The sequence below is a fragment of the Peromyscus maniculatus genome, chromosome 3 (genome assembly GCF_049852395.1).
Source record: "Peromyscus maniculatus bairdii isolate BWxNUB_F1_BW_parent chromosome 3, HU_Pman_BW_mat_3.1, whole genome shotgun sequence".
In the NCBI taxonomy this organism is placed as follows: Eukaryota; Metazoa; Chordata; class Mammalia; order Rodentia; family Cricetidae; genus Peromyscus; species Peromyscus maniculatus.
This window is the reverse complement of record NC_134854.1, coordinates 58,287,152-58,301,427: the sequence shown is the minus strand read 5'-3', so window position 1 is coordinate 58,301,427 and position 14,276 is coordinate 58,287,152. Positions and strand designations below refer to the sequence as shown.

Below are 14,276 nucleotides of genomic sequence, written 5' to 3'. Positions count from 1 at the left end.
AATGTGAGTCTATTAATGTATATGGTGAAAACACCTGAGACACAGGAGATAGTGTCCTAGTAGACTGCAAGGTAGGCAGTCGGAATGGTTTCAAAAGCTCCAGAAGCCGCTAAGAAGCTAAGAATGGCGGACGCCAGAACCAGCACAAGGCATCTGCAGCTGAGATCTATGGAATATCAACGCAGCACAGAAAAACCTGAGCTAACAGCAAAAACGGTGCGGTTTAAAATCTTACTATAACTAAAAAGGTCTGTCTGTGAGAACAAAAGTTGCAGAGACACTTGTTTGAAAAAAAAAATTATTAACTGCAAAAAGTTTTGGTTGAAAAACGTCTCTTCATATTTGGAAGTGAAAGCCTGATACCAGAATTTATTTCTTGTTTGAACTTTTTGAACTTAAAATGAGATAAAATTACAAAAACATTTTGGTTATGGATTTCTTCAAATTTGGAAGGCTAGTACCAATATTTATCATTTGAATTTTGGTACTTAAATGAAATGAACAATAGAGATTTCATTGCAATGGGACAATTTTGAGCTTACTTATAGTAATGACCTAGGAACAGTTTTCTGGAATTGGGTTAAAAATGGAACTGTTTAAATGAAGAAATGTATTTCTACTTAGAATCGAGATGCAATTTTGTGTATGCATATATGCTTTATTAACTGGTGATTTATGAATTGTTTTGTGGAACTGTTTATGTAAAAATGGAATTACTTATGGAACTGGTTTTGTGTTACAAATGGAACTGTTTAAACAGAAAAGTTTGGGTTTTCTAACTAGGCTTGAGATTTTGCTTAAAAATTATAAAGAAAAGGAGGAGCTATGAGATTGAATTATGTTCGCAGAAACCTATTGATATTAATGCACCCTGGCTTTGTGGAATTGAGGAAATGCTTAAGTTTGAGAATACATCGAAGTTTTTCCTATGTTCTGTTAACAAGAAAATTCAAATGACTGAGTTAAAGTTGTAAGACGGAGAAAATTGTTAACTATATATAGCACCATATATGCTAATTCTAATGGTTAAGAGTTTGCTTTGAGTTGTAAGATTGAGAGAATTGTGACTATGTATAGCAATATTTGTTAACCTGTTAATGGTAATGATGAAGCTAAGGGATTCTTTAAGTTTGTAGTCGCCTTAAGAGTTTTGGTTTAGAAAGGGCTTGAGGCAGCTAAGACTGCTGTGGTCACCTTGGACCTAATTCAAAAGAGAAATGCCATCTATATCATCCTCTACTCCCATACTGGGAGGTGTAACAGCTATGGAGATTGCTGTAAGCCATTAATAGTTATTTTTTTATATATTAAGAAGGGGGGACCTGTGGGAGCCCGTTCTGGGGTTCCTCGTGGCTTTACCCAGCAGGTCCAAATAGAGGATGATCAGGACCACGGGCCTGAGTGCAGGTGTCTGAGATGGCCTGCACTTGGCTGTGCTGGGGGAGGAGGTCTTTTGCTCCACCCCTTGGTGTCTCTATAAAAACTCTGGACCAGAGACAGTCCGGGCCCGTTGGAATAGGTTCCAGGCCCTCTCGAGGCTATCCTTTATTTTCTATCTGTTTATCTCCACAAGATTCTCTGCTATAAATCCTTCTATCTAATATTTCCTGCTGCTCGCACTAAAGAAAACTCTGGGAAGCTGTGGGGGTGATGGGTAAACGCCCCACAGGGAAGGAAGTGAGGACGCACCTTTTCTTCTGCACCCACCCCCACAAAAGCACAGTGTCATGTTAAATCATTTTGGGCCCTACTGGCTTATGATGATCCCTTATGGATGGTATGGATTGAGCAACATTAACACAAAAATTCAAAATGCTTCCAAACTGAAAGCTTTCTGTGTGTTAATAAGATTTCACAAGTGGAAAAGTCTGTACTTGATCTTGTTTGATGGGTTTCTATTAAAAATGAAGGTGGCCCCTACCTGAGGGCTACTGACAATTGATGGGTCTCTGAAGAGTGGAGTCAGCTTTCTTTAAGGTTGTGACCACAGGTAGATACACCATATTCCAATAGATACTCGACACCATGAGTGTATGGGCAGCACAAACTAGATTCACTGGGTTGTTATAAAAAAAAAAGACACAAAATGGGAAAGAGGGGGTATGAAAGGAGAGGGGTGAATATGGAAGGGGAGTAAATGTAATCAAAATGTATTCAACATATGTATGAAATTCTCAAAGAATCAATAGAACTATCTTTCTAAAAACTGAAGGTAGACCTTCAGGGTCTATGTACATGAAAAACAAATTCTGTGTTTAAGCATAGGTCTCACCCCAAGGTAGCTTACTACATCAGCACAACCATTCCAAAATCTGAAAAAATTTGAAACTTAAAACACATGACAAGGAGATGCTTGAGATACTGCATTGGTGCTGGTGATGATATTAATCAACACTGTTTCCTGCCAATACCCATGAAATACAAAGAACTTTCACATGTCATGGTATCCAGGAACATCTCCATCCAAAGCCATGTTTGGAAATAATACATGAAACCAGACATTCTATTTTGAATTGGACTTCTAAATAAAACTGATTCCAAACACCCCTTCAATACATGCTGAAACAGTGAGTAAGAGTGTCATGAGAACAGTGTGACTTTTTTTATTTCAAAAGTAGTAGTTGCCCTGATTTTTAATTTTCATATAAATAAAATATGTAGTTGCAATAATATGGGTCGCAGGACTGGGGCAGAAAGATCCTTGCCTGGTCTGAAAACCTTCAGGGCAAAGCAGCCTAGAACTGAGCCTCCTACAAGTGGCCTGGAAGAACCAACTGTAAAAGTACACTGGCCATTTCTAACCTACCCAAAACAATTTTACTCATCTACTCAATAAATATTCAGTGAGTACACAGTTAAGTACCAAGCATGGGTCTTGAAAATGGACAGTGCCCACTCTCAGAGAACTCATGAGAACATTACAGGTCATGGAGTGCTGGTACAGTGCCATGTTCCCTGAGCTATCATTCTGAATTTGAGGCAAATTAAATAATAAAGGATGTGATTACTGGCTTTGATCATTCAACCTATTCTCCGAGTACAACACAGCCTTTGCTAGGCCAGGCCAGCAAACCTCACAGTAGCCTCCCAAACTAATAGCAGGTCCTACAAACCCTCTGAAGGCTCCCAGTGACTCAAAGACCGTCAAGACTGGGTGCTGATATGTCCTTTGCTTGCTCTGCCAGACTGAGACCTGGTTGCACTGGTGAAAGTTTTCAAAATCTGTGAAGATAACTGAATATTACCATTTAGATTATCCTTCTCCTTCCATTTATAAAAGGAAAGAAGAAAAGACAATCTCCTCTATGGGCCCTCATGTTTAACACATGTGCTGGGGCTCCAAGGCCTGAGTTTTCAGAGAAGAACCCAACCACCTCTTGGGTTCATGGGCACGATTCTGAATTTTGACATGAGTTAAATCACTTCCAATTCTGAAGAGGGTAAGAGAAAGCAAGTCTGAATCAGCAATATGTAAGGAAATGGAAAGAAAATAGAACTTACTTACTTTATAGACCACAGCTTTGCTAAGGACTCTTAGAGATTCTCTTAGAACTCAGAGAGGGAGAGGGACAGCCACCTCATAGGCACTTCAACATGCTCAACCAGGCATCCTTCTCACCTGCCTACCCTTTAGCAACAGGGCAAAGAGGTGCAATCCCAGGATACTCTGAGTCCTCAGAACAAGAATTCTACAACAGACTGGAATCCTTTTCTGCCTTCACATCTTAGGATGCAATCAAGGTCTCAAAATGGCATACTGGCATTATGCAGGGCACACAGATCCCATTAACTTCAAAGAATAGATAAATGACTGTTTCTAGAAAAGGTCCTATGGCTCGAGTCAAATGCTGAATCATCACATGCAGCATCCTCATCTTGGAAGGCCCAAATGCCTGGGGAAATAAATACATCTGACATATTGAAACAACATTTTTTGAAATCATTTGACTATGGAACCGACCCCACTCTGACAATGACATTAATCTTCAGAATTGATCTAGTGTCTAATATCTGACTTCATGGAAGCTATGTGTGTAATATTTCTTTTAAGAGAGTGCCATTTGAGGCAACCCAGTGCATCAGACACAGGATCTTCATCTGAGACTTTAACTTGGGGTATCCACTCAATCCATTCAATTCCCCTCAAAATCCCATGATTTTATGACCTTTAAAGGACAAGGGTACCAGATAGTCTTCAAAAAACACTTTGGCTCTAGAAAATAATAAGCCAGCACAGCCTCCAGGGATCAATTATCAATGAAAAACTCTGTATCAGATATCCACAGGTGCTCTGTGCCATTTGTATGCCACCATATCTATGAACAGCGCCTGGTTCACTGTTAGAGTTTAATACATTTGGTCTGAACGAATTGTGAATGTCAATGATTCCTTTCTAGTACCCCAAATTTTGACTGAGAATAACCAAGGTAAAAATCCTATCTCAGTCTCGGAGGCCAAATTGGATTTGGGTTCCCTCCACTGAATACAGAGTACAGTGTAAACCTACTTTATATGCCAGGTTCAGATATGGGCATTTCTTCTTGGGCAATGCCAGGAGCTAATACTATTTGCAAATATTTTAATGACCATATGTATCTTTCTAACTGAAACTAATGTACTAAAATGTAATCTCTTCTAGAGGCACAGCTGGCTCATGGTCTGAACATAAAATTGGGATTGCAGAGCATTTTCTAACACAAGCCCTGCAATTTCCTTTAAAAAATTTAATGCTCATGTATTTCAATTTTTCAGTCAGCAAAGTGAGGAAATAAGCATTGGCTGGACTGCCTAAATGGAGTACATTTGAAATTTATAAATAAGATACCAAGAAGCAAAACAATCACTAATTTTAAAATTGGATATTTTAAAAATATTTAAAATTCAGAAATTTTAGCCCATTTTTCAATTTCAATGAAAGGAAACAGAATGCCTTACTTTCTACAATATTCTTGTCAGTAACTCCTCACCCCAACCCCCTCCAAATAATTCCAGTGAAAGGAAAGATGGTATATTTTCTCTTTAAACACAAATGCTTGCTGAGCCTCTACAACTTGTACAGAATCTTTCAACTGGAACTTCCTCCAGATTTCACAAGGCATTATTTTTTCCCTTATCTTTACACATCCAAGTGGCATGTCATTCCTCACAGTCATTATGATAAACAGAATCCGATTACCTTTCTGTACAGGCTTTCAAAGGCAAAGGCAATGCAGAGCCCTGACAAAGTGGGGAGCCCATATTGTTGGCTCCTTCACACCGATGATCATTATAAATGCTCACAAAGAGGTCACAGGTCTTTAAAGCCCAACTCCCCATCATCTCTTTGGCAGAGCCCTGTGGCTATCACTGCAGAGCACAGTGGTCCATTCTAATCTCTGAATAGAGAAGAGGAAGAGATCATTAAATTATAATTTCTATGCACAACTGCTACATGTATTTCCTACCAACTGGATTAATATGAAAGCAAGATCCCAGAATAAAGCTGCTCAGCAGAGAGGAAGGCAGTTTAGTGTCTTGTAAATTTGATTTCACTGAAAGCCCTGACACATCATAATAGTGGAATCCTATTTACTGTAGCAAGCAGGATGGATAATGCTATTTAATACCTGGTGTACTGTGTGCCATCAGCTCACAGCTTTGTACTCCATGTTCTCATCTTACCTTAAGGTTAATACTTCTTGACAGCCGACATGGTAAATAGAGCCCAAATTAAGTGCTGATCCCATGATTTGCAAATCTTTCCTCTAAAGTTAGACACAGAAGAACTGGCTGCAGTTAAGGGGATCATTTTAACAGAATACACTTTAAAAGCTCACCCTAGGAAAAAAATGTAAGTTTTATATCCCTAAAGCCAGATTAAAAAAGCAATTCAAGGTTACTCAAACCACATTTCCCATTTGAAATTTCAGAGAGGTTAACAGAAAAGCCAACATACTTGGAGGATTTGTTGAATAATGAATTGAAAAGACCCCATATCTACTCAACTGTATTGATTTTTCTCCCCCGAGAGAATGAAATTGCAAGTGAAGGGGGTGAAGTGACATCAACTCATACTGCTTGCTACTTTTCAAAATATCTGTAATAATAACCCTCTACGAAACAGGTCAGAGTGTAAAATGGCTCACTGTGTCAGCCGTAGTAACAAAAGCCATGGTGGGACTAGGCTGCATTAATTTTTCTACCTAATCATATCTGAATGCATTTATTAGAAACTTCACTTGAAAAGACAGCTTTTATTTAAGAATGTAACTCACAATGTATAAAACATACTGCAAGCAGCTTTGTTCTCAATGGCACTGCAAACACGACAGTGTCTTGGATACCTTCAATGTGTGGACCAGAGAACTGCCTCTGTTTCTGCAATTTTCTTTATCTACCTAGAGCATGGGAATCTGGCCTGATTTCCACATGAATCAGGAAGCCAATACAAAATTCCCAAATGTCGAGGAACAAAGTCTCTGTCCAGGGTGGCAGGTACAAACCAGCTTACCCATGTAGGCCCTCTGGGAGACCTGTGCTTTCCACTATCCTGCTGAGTACTCCACCGCCTCCCATTCCTGGCCACAGTGAGTTACCACTGACCCAAAAGCACTCAGGAGGGCTTCCAGTGTGTCTCAGTGAGGAAAACAGCAAAGATGGGCTTTTGTTTATTTCAAGTCCAGTAAGGCAATCGAATATCTCCCCCTTCCAAAATGATTATTGGTATTTTAGTATCTCAGATTTTAGTGACTCGATCCCTTTGCTACCCTGGCTTCACTGAAGATACTTTTCAATGGCACATTTCATCTGGTAGTAAAAGTACATAATAGTTTTTCCCCCATACGTAGTACATCAGGTGCCCAATAACCTATTCTGCTTCTCAGATTACCAGTTAGCATTGTTTCCACCCTTCTTCCAAGCTTTCCACAAAGGAACATAGGTAAAAATATCAACTGACAAAAGTGAAGCAATCCCATCACCAATTAATCACACAGATGGGCCCGACATGTTCTGATGCGGCTGAAGATATGCCACCCACCGGAAGTGAGGTGTTTTAAAAAAGTTGCTCATTTGATGGAAGTATGACCTTATAATTTAATTAGCAACTCTCTCCAGGTGACAAGCCAGTAATATATTTTACTTCTTAATGGTAATTTATTTTTTCATTATTCCCTTTCAATGTCCTCTTCCACTCAGCTGGTGCAATTCCCTTTCTGTGTTAATTCTAGGTAGTTTGTTGCAAGTGTATGCATATCACTACTGAAACCAGGAGTCTATAAAATGCAAGTAATATGTGCCACAGGACCAGGTTGATCTGAACACTAAACCTGTACCACATTAAGCTCCTAAGGGCACCAGGGCTTTTACAGCTCACCTGCATGCTGCCAAACCCCATCATCTTTAAGAGAACAAAGTGGTTGGTTCAGTACAAAGAATTAATTCAACTTTATTTGAAAAATTAAAACGTTATACGTGTATGACACTGGAACCCTCAAAGGGATCAAGTTTTCAAGATGCCCTGGGGATACAGGGGCCTTCATCCTGTAAGGACTCCACCTAGTGTGGCTTTGACTTTCATGTTTTCCAACTGATAACAACCTATCTTTTCTCCCATAGAATCAATGAATTGCTGGCAAAAACACATTTTCCTTAAGAATGTGCCAGCAACCCATTTCAAACAAATTATCCACCAAAACAATTTACCAAGAGAAAGTCTATTTTCTTTCCAAAAGGCAGACTATGCTACAGGAGTCAAGATGAATGCAGGGACATCTCAAGGATACCAAACTGCTCAAGTGACTACAGACTCCCCTCTGAAGGGAAAGCACCAAAAGCCGACAGTGAAATACCACTGGGCATTTCATCATACTGCAGTTTCTAGGGAAAGAAAACCGTCTTTTTTGGTCAAAGTTTCTCTGGAATCCTGAGGAGAAAGTGAGATATTTTTGAGTGTTTAATACATCCAGGTTATGAGGAGGCAGTAATGAAATAGTAAGAGCTGGTCCTAAGAAGCACCGGAAGCAGAGGTGCTACCTTAGCACTCACAGAGTTAACTCACAGGATTAACCAGCCAGACTTAACAACTTAAGCAGAAACTCATACATTTTAAAAACAACTGCATCCTGGCTCCCAGGGCTGCTGAGGAAGCTGACTCAAAACCAGATCTATTGACAATCTTCTGGCTTTATATTCTTGGGGCAAGTTGCTTTCAGCTTCAGGACATTCACGGAGTGGGCAGCCTCACAGTTATTTGTGAGGATAAAATGAGACAAAGTATAAAATGTGTTTAACATATATATTCAATCACAATTACTATAAAATGTATAATTATCACAGAGACGATAAAGCATTACAGATCTGTCAATCAATTATACCTCAATAAAATCGTGAAAATAGAAAATAACTGCTGGAGGGACTTGGACCAGTCCCTTGAAAACACATCCGAGTCTTCTCTAGGGGTTGCTCTAGGCTTCCTCTGGGCAAACTGTCAACCAGGAGTTAATATTCTTTGGGGCTCTTAAGTAAGAATCATGTTCCTCAAGCTCCCTTTAGGCCACAAATTTAAACATGATGTTTCTAACTCTCTCAAGAGCTAGAGTTTACTGTCTGATCTGTCCCAAAGCTAGCTGGACAGTCTGTGACCTTGACTGACTGGGAAAAGAGGACCTGTCAAAGTTTCAATACCTAGGACTTTGGAATGCTGGTTCCAGAAAGAATAAAAGACTGGACTGTAAACAGATGATTCCCACACTCATATTATCATTTTTTTCTTATATTAAGTACCATTCAGTTCAGCACTTTTATACTTTTTAACACCGAGTATGTTTAGAAATCCCAACAGAAATGCTTATACAGTGTATCTTCACAACCATTAACAATACAAAAGAAAATGCCTTCATAAGTTTTACAAAATGCCTAGTTATAGACTGAATATCCTTCACGTAATCATAGATGAAACCCACCTGGACAAAATGACAAGTCCTCTAGAAATATTAATAATAAACAAAAACAGGGCTTTACAGGACTGGGTAGAAGTCATGAGGAGGCTGACTGACATTTAAGTGATTTTACAACTACTAGAATCTCACGGACAATGAAAAAAATTTTATATATATATATATATATATATATATATATATATATATATATATCCTATAATGAAAACAGCTCCATTTGATAAGTTCTGTCCAGTTTGTAAAGAGCTGTCCTGTCATCTTTTATTATGGCAGGGGTATTAGTTGAGATTGAACTCAAGGTATTATGCATGCTACACTCCTTTATTCAGATCATTTTAACAAGCCAGTGATACAAATAATACTCCCTCCTCCTAGCGGCTGGAGAAACTGAGAGGCTAGGATTTTCATTACATAGTCTGTGAAGGAAAGACAATGACATCAGAACTGGTTCTCTAAATGGCACTTCTGAAGAGTGCAACCTACATATCAAGTCAAGCTCACTTGCTGGTTGGGACAGTCCTAAGAATGTATGATTAATTTTTTTAATTTTATGATGTAAAATTACACAAGATTTGAACTTCAGTACACATACAGTCCCTTTCGCTTCTACATTACAGAGGGAGACATAAGAGGATGAAATGAAGCCCACGTGTAAGCTAAAATATTTACTGTGGGGATTTTATCACTGATTCATTCTCTAAATCATTCCATAGTATGTCTACTCAACATCTCTACTTGAACATTTTAAGAAGCACCATAAATAATTCCCAAACCAAACCCCTTAGGTACTCTACCTCCCATATCCTAAGTGACATCTGTGTAATCCTCCCTATAGACACATCTACCTTCTTAGTTATAACACTAGACCTAGATTATATCTAAGCCTTTCTTTGACTCACTGTCAAAACTATGATCAAACCTGGTCTCTCCCTTTGGCTTGCACAATCAGAAACTTGTTCATCATCACTGCTAGCACCCCAGTAGCTACGGCCATCCAATTACCTCCTCCCTCCCCTGCAACCCCACTCCCATAGGGTTCTCATGTAGCTCAATGTAACCTCCAACCGGCTGTGCAGCTGCGGAGGACTTTGAACTCCTGATCCTCCTGGATTCATCTCCCAAGTGCTGAGCTAACTGGTGTGTGCCACCATGCCTGGCTTGCCATCCCAATTCTAAATTAATCTTTTGTCAAGCCTCCCTTGATTCAACTTTTGCCCAAGATAGCCACCTGTTTGCTGATGGACAGGCTTCTTCTGTCCTTCCCATATGTGCCTAGTACACCCCAATCTCAGGAGTGACCCTGGCTTGCTTCCCTCTGACTAAAGGCCTGTTCCTTGATATCCCATTATATAGCTCTTCCTTCTTCATGCAAGCCCAGGCTTACACTTGGCTGAGGGACTCCTATGTCCTGCTAAGTTACTATTTTCCTCATCATCTATGCTGCCATATACTATGTATAACTGACTTTAAGCTCCATGAAAGTAGACATTTAGCTTATCCGTCTAGGGCACGAAACCCAGCACCTGACACACATCAGGTGTGTAAGTGTCAAGATGTGCTGACCTGCAACAGGGAAGAAGACAAGGAGATATGTTTGAAATACAAATAGCTACATTGAGGAGAATTAAATGTTGCATTTCTTTCTTTCCCTACATTTGATCAAATGTCATATTCTAAATAAATCAAATTTTGGATCACTTTGCAATTCCATGGATTCTATATAAAGGTAATCTAAGCACCAAATCAATTTCACTGAACAGGGGTTCTAACAAAATGTTAAAACATCATCCTTAAACCATTGTCTTGTATTCCTCTAGTCCCGATCCCTCTGCTGTGCTTTGGTCCATTTTTAAATACAGGCTGATGAGGCATATGCCTCCTCACTTACATCTCTCCTCTAAGCCCTATATATTTATAGCTCCTGTTACCACTCTTGAAGGAGACACTGAATTGTAAGCTGTAACTGCAACAAAATGGGGTTTTCTTTCTTTTTTTTTTTTTTTTTTGGTTTTTCGAGACAGGGTTTCTCTGTGTAGCTTTGCGCCTTTCCTGGAACTCACTTGGTAGCCCAGGCTGGCCTCGAACTCACGGAGATCCGCCTGGCTCTGCCTCCCGAGTGCTGGGATTAAAGGCGTGCGCCACCACCGCCCGGCAAAATGGGGTTTTCATTGAAAGCATATCCTTCAAAACAGGACCACCTCAAGCCAAGTATGCTGGCACACATGTGTAATCCTAGCACTCAAAGTGTAGGCAGGAAGATTAGAAGTTCAAAGTCATCCTTAGATGTGTAGTGAATTCAAGACAGACAATGTTTCAAAGTCACAAAGAAAATAGATGAACAAACAACATCTAAAATCCCCAATATGACAAATAGCAGTACCATGTCCAAGAATGCACTCAAATGTACTATAGACAATGTTTGGGGAAGTTAAAAAAATGGCTGCTGTTTGGCCTGGGGAGAGGCAGAAAACAACACATTATATAAGATAAATTATGTGAGAGAGTTCTTGGGTACAGAAAACACAACAAACATTAACCCAACCTCACAAACACACAAAATGACATTCTTGGAGACAATGACATAGCTGCTTGGCCTCCTCACTTCTTAACCAGGACAAGGAACTGTAGTGCTAATTGTTGGTTTTTAAACAAATATAGGGGGAGCTACAGATGCAGTGAGAAGAGAAGCGATGATAGGAAATAGCCATACCCTCTCCTCCAGTCTGGCCAGCTGCTCTTTGTAGAAGGCATCCTGCTTCCGTATCACTCGATCTTTCTCTTCCAGCTGCCGAGCCTAAAAAAGACACGAGGAGTATACTATATTGAGAAAAGGCAAAAGCAGCAACCACAAAGCAAAACTCAGGCAGAAACTGCTTTATGAATATATACAGAGCTGACGTTCATTGCAGTCTATTAGGTCTCTGCCATAGAAAAATATTAATATGATGATGATTGCTGCATCTATATGTAAAGAATAAAACTGCATTGTTTTATTTTTTTTCTTACTTTAACAGCTGTGTCCTACTTTGTCCAAATGTATTTGGAAATGTCAGAATACAGTGTAGAGCAGACTGTCTTATTTAACTTATCTTTCAAAGAGTAATTTTAAGGAGTAATAGTCTGCACAATGAAACTTTGATCTGATACTTGAAATTAGATACATGCTTGCTAATCCTGAATAAATAACCAAAACACTGCCGAAATAGCACATGCACATGAACCTTACATTGGAGAACCCTTAATTGATCAGTGCAATCTGTATGTAGATGCATGTGTTCATTTCATTTCCTTACACACAAAGAAGTAGCAGCTTAAAGTATGGAGAAACCATAATCATGGCTTATTCTTCATTTGAAAATTTTAAGATAATAAGTAAAATAAAGTAATTTAAGACATTTAGTTATGATAGCAATTTACAAGAACTTATTTTATAAACTTAAGAAAGCAATACTCTGAAATTCCTTATAAAACTAATAAAGATTTCTACTTGTGGATGTCAAGGTTAGTTAGAATGAATACACACATTTTTAAACTGTTGTTTGGTATCCGTAATTATGCTAAAGTGATCTTTGGTCCTGAAACAGAAAAGACCTCTCTTTATAATATTACTTCACAGTAACCACATTATTATAGCAACAGTTGTGTGTTCAGTGAAGGATAAATAGATGTTGGACTGCTACTTAGAAGAAATCAATGTATTTTGGCATTTCCATCTCTGTATATTTTCATATTCCTTTGTAAAGTGTTGCTTGGCTCACTCTACAACAGTAACTGTTCAGTCAAGTTTTTGTTTAGTTTACATTAATCCATTTGCTCATTTGTAGTTTTTGTCATTGTTACTTACTTTATCTTCAATATCCTGCAGCATGTTAAAAATTAAACAGATATTTAGCAATATATACATACATGTGTATATACCACTTTCCCCTTAAATTTGGCAGAAGATATTAAAAATACAAACCCAAATAATCCTCATAATAATGGGGAAATACAAGATGTGCTAATTTAGAATACATTTAAGTGTCATTGTGCTCTTAAAGGTTAAGTACCAAGTTTCAAATGACATGTTTATGCTACTTGAAACCATATGAACAATAAGAAACATATAGTACTAAGATTAAATAAAAAGACATTCATATTCAAGTAATCTATATTTTCTTGGTAGGTACGGTAACAACTTTACTAGTCTTTTAGAATCACAAAGGAAAAAAATGTAAGAAAAAGCTTTAACAAATAATGCAAAGTGAGAAAAAATATCACCTAAATCTGTGTTCTCAATCTTCCTAATGCTGTGACCCTTTTATACAGTTCCCCATGTTGCGGTGATCCCCCAATCATAAAATTATTTTCGTGGCTACTTCATAACTATCATTTATAACTGTTATGAATCATAATTTAAATATCTGTGTTTTCCAATGGTCTTAAGTGACCTCTGTGAAAGGGTCGTTCAACACCTATCTCTCCAAAGTGGTCACAACCCACAGGTTAAGATCAACTGATCTAAAGAGAAAAAACTAAATTCAATATGCATACTGACAATATAAATAAATAAAACTGAAAATTACTGCATTCACAACATTCATAGACCAAAATAATAATAATAATAATAATAATAATAATAATAGGCCAGTGACAAAGAGGACAAAAACACGAAGATATAACTGTGAAAGTTAACATCACTACTATAGAAGGAACTTCATTTAAATAGTAAACCTTATCCTTCTTAACAAAAGCCAAAAATGATACAATTCACATCCATTTACAGATAATAATGGTACAAAAAACAATACAGGTGCAGAATCAAAGAATAAAGATTAAAAAAGTGCTGTATTATTCATCTTCCAAATTGACAAAATATAAGATTATAATCATCAATACTGGCAAGAACACAGGAAAGTGGGTTTTCATCTGTATTGCTTGTCAGATATATAAATGGCCTAAGCATTTCAAGCATTAATTTGACAACACACAGCAATTCTTAAAATTGTACACAGCCACAAAAATGTGAACTTTCTCTATTTGGGGACTTTCTTAGCAATTCTGGCAGCATGAGAATACACTCACTGCAGGGCTGCTAGGCTGTAAGGAGACGAACCCCAAATCAATCGGATACCTAAATTATATATACACTAAAAAATAATACATGCACTAAAAGGCAAGGGAGAAAGACTAGTAACAACAAGTATATCTTAAACACTTCTGAAATAGAAAAAAGTAGATATGTTAGAAAATGTCCAGCCAAACTGCAACATGGCAATAGTTGTCCATAAACATTGTTACTCTTACTGACAAGATAATTTTACTTTAAAGCATTCAACTGTAGCAGATATTAAGATAAGA

The 14,276-nt window shown here is 38.1% G+C and overlaps 1 protein-coding gene across 2 annotated transcripts in view; it reads right to left on the bottom strand.

The window, feature by feature from the left end:
- Chchd3 (coiled-coil-helix-coiled-coil-helix domain containing 3) overlaps positions 1–14,276 on the bottom strand; it is a 281,206-nt gene that overhangs the window by 93,368 nt on the left and 173,562 nt on the right. The window contains exons 5-6 of one of the 2 annotated variants that reach the window (XM_042273011.2): positions 12,781–12,795; positions 11,647–11,730 (exon numbers count right to left, since the gene is read on the bottom strand). In XM_042273011.2, coding sequence (XP_042128945.1) covers positions 11,647–11,730; positions 12,781–12,795 — 99 coding nt within the window. The remainder of the gene's footprint in view (positions 1–11,646; positions 11,731–12,780; positions 12,796–14,276) is intronic. The other variant, XM_042273012.2, reaches the window with a different exon arrangement.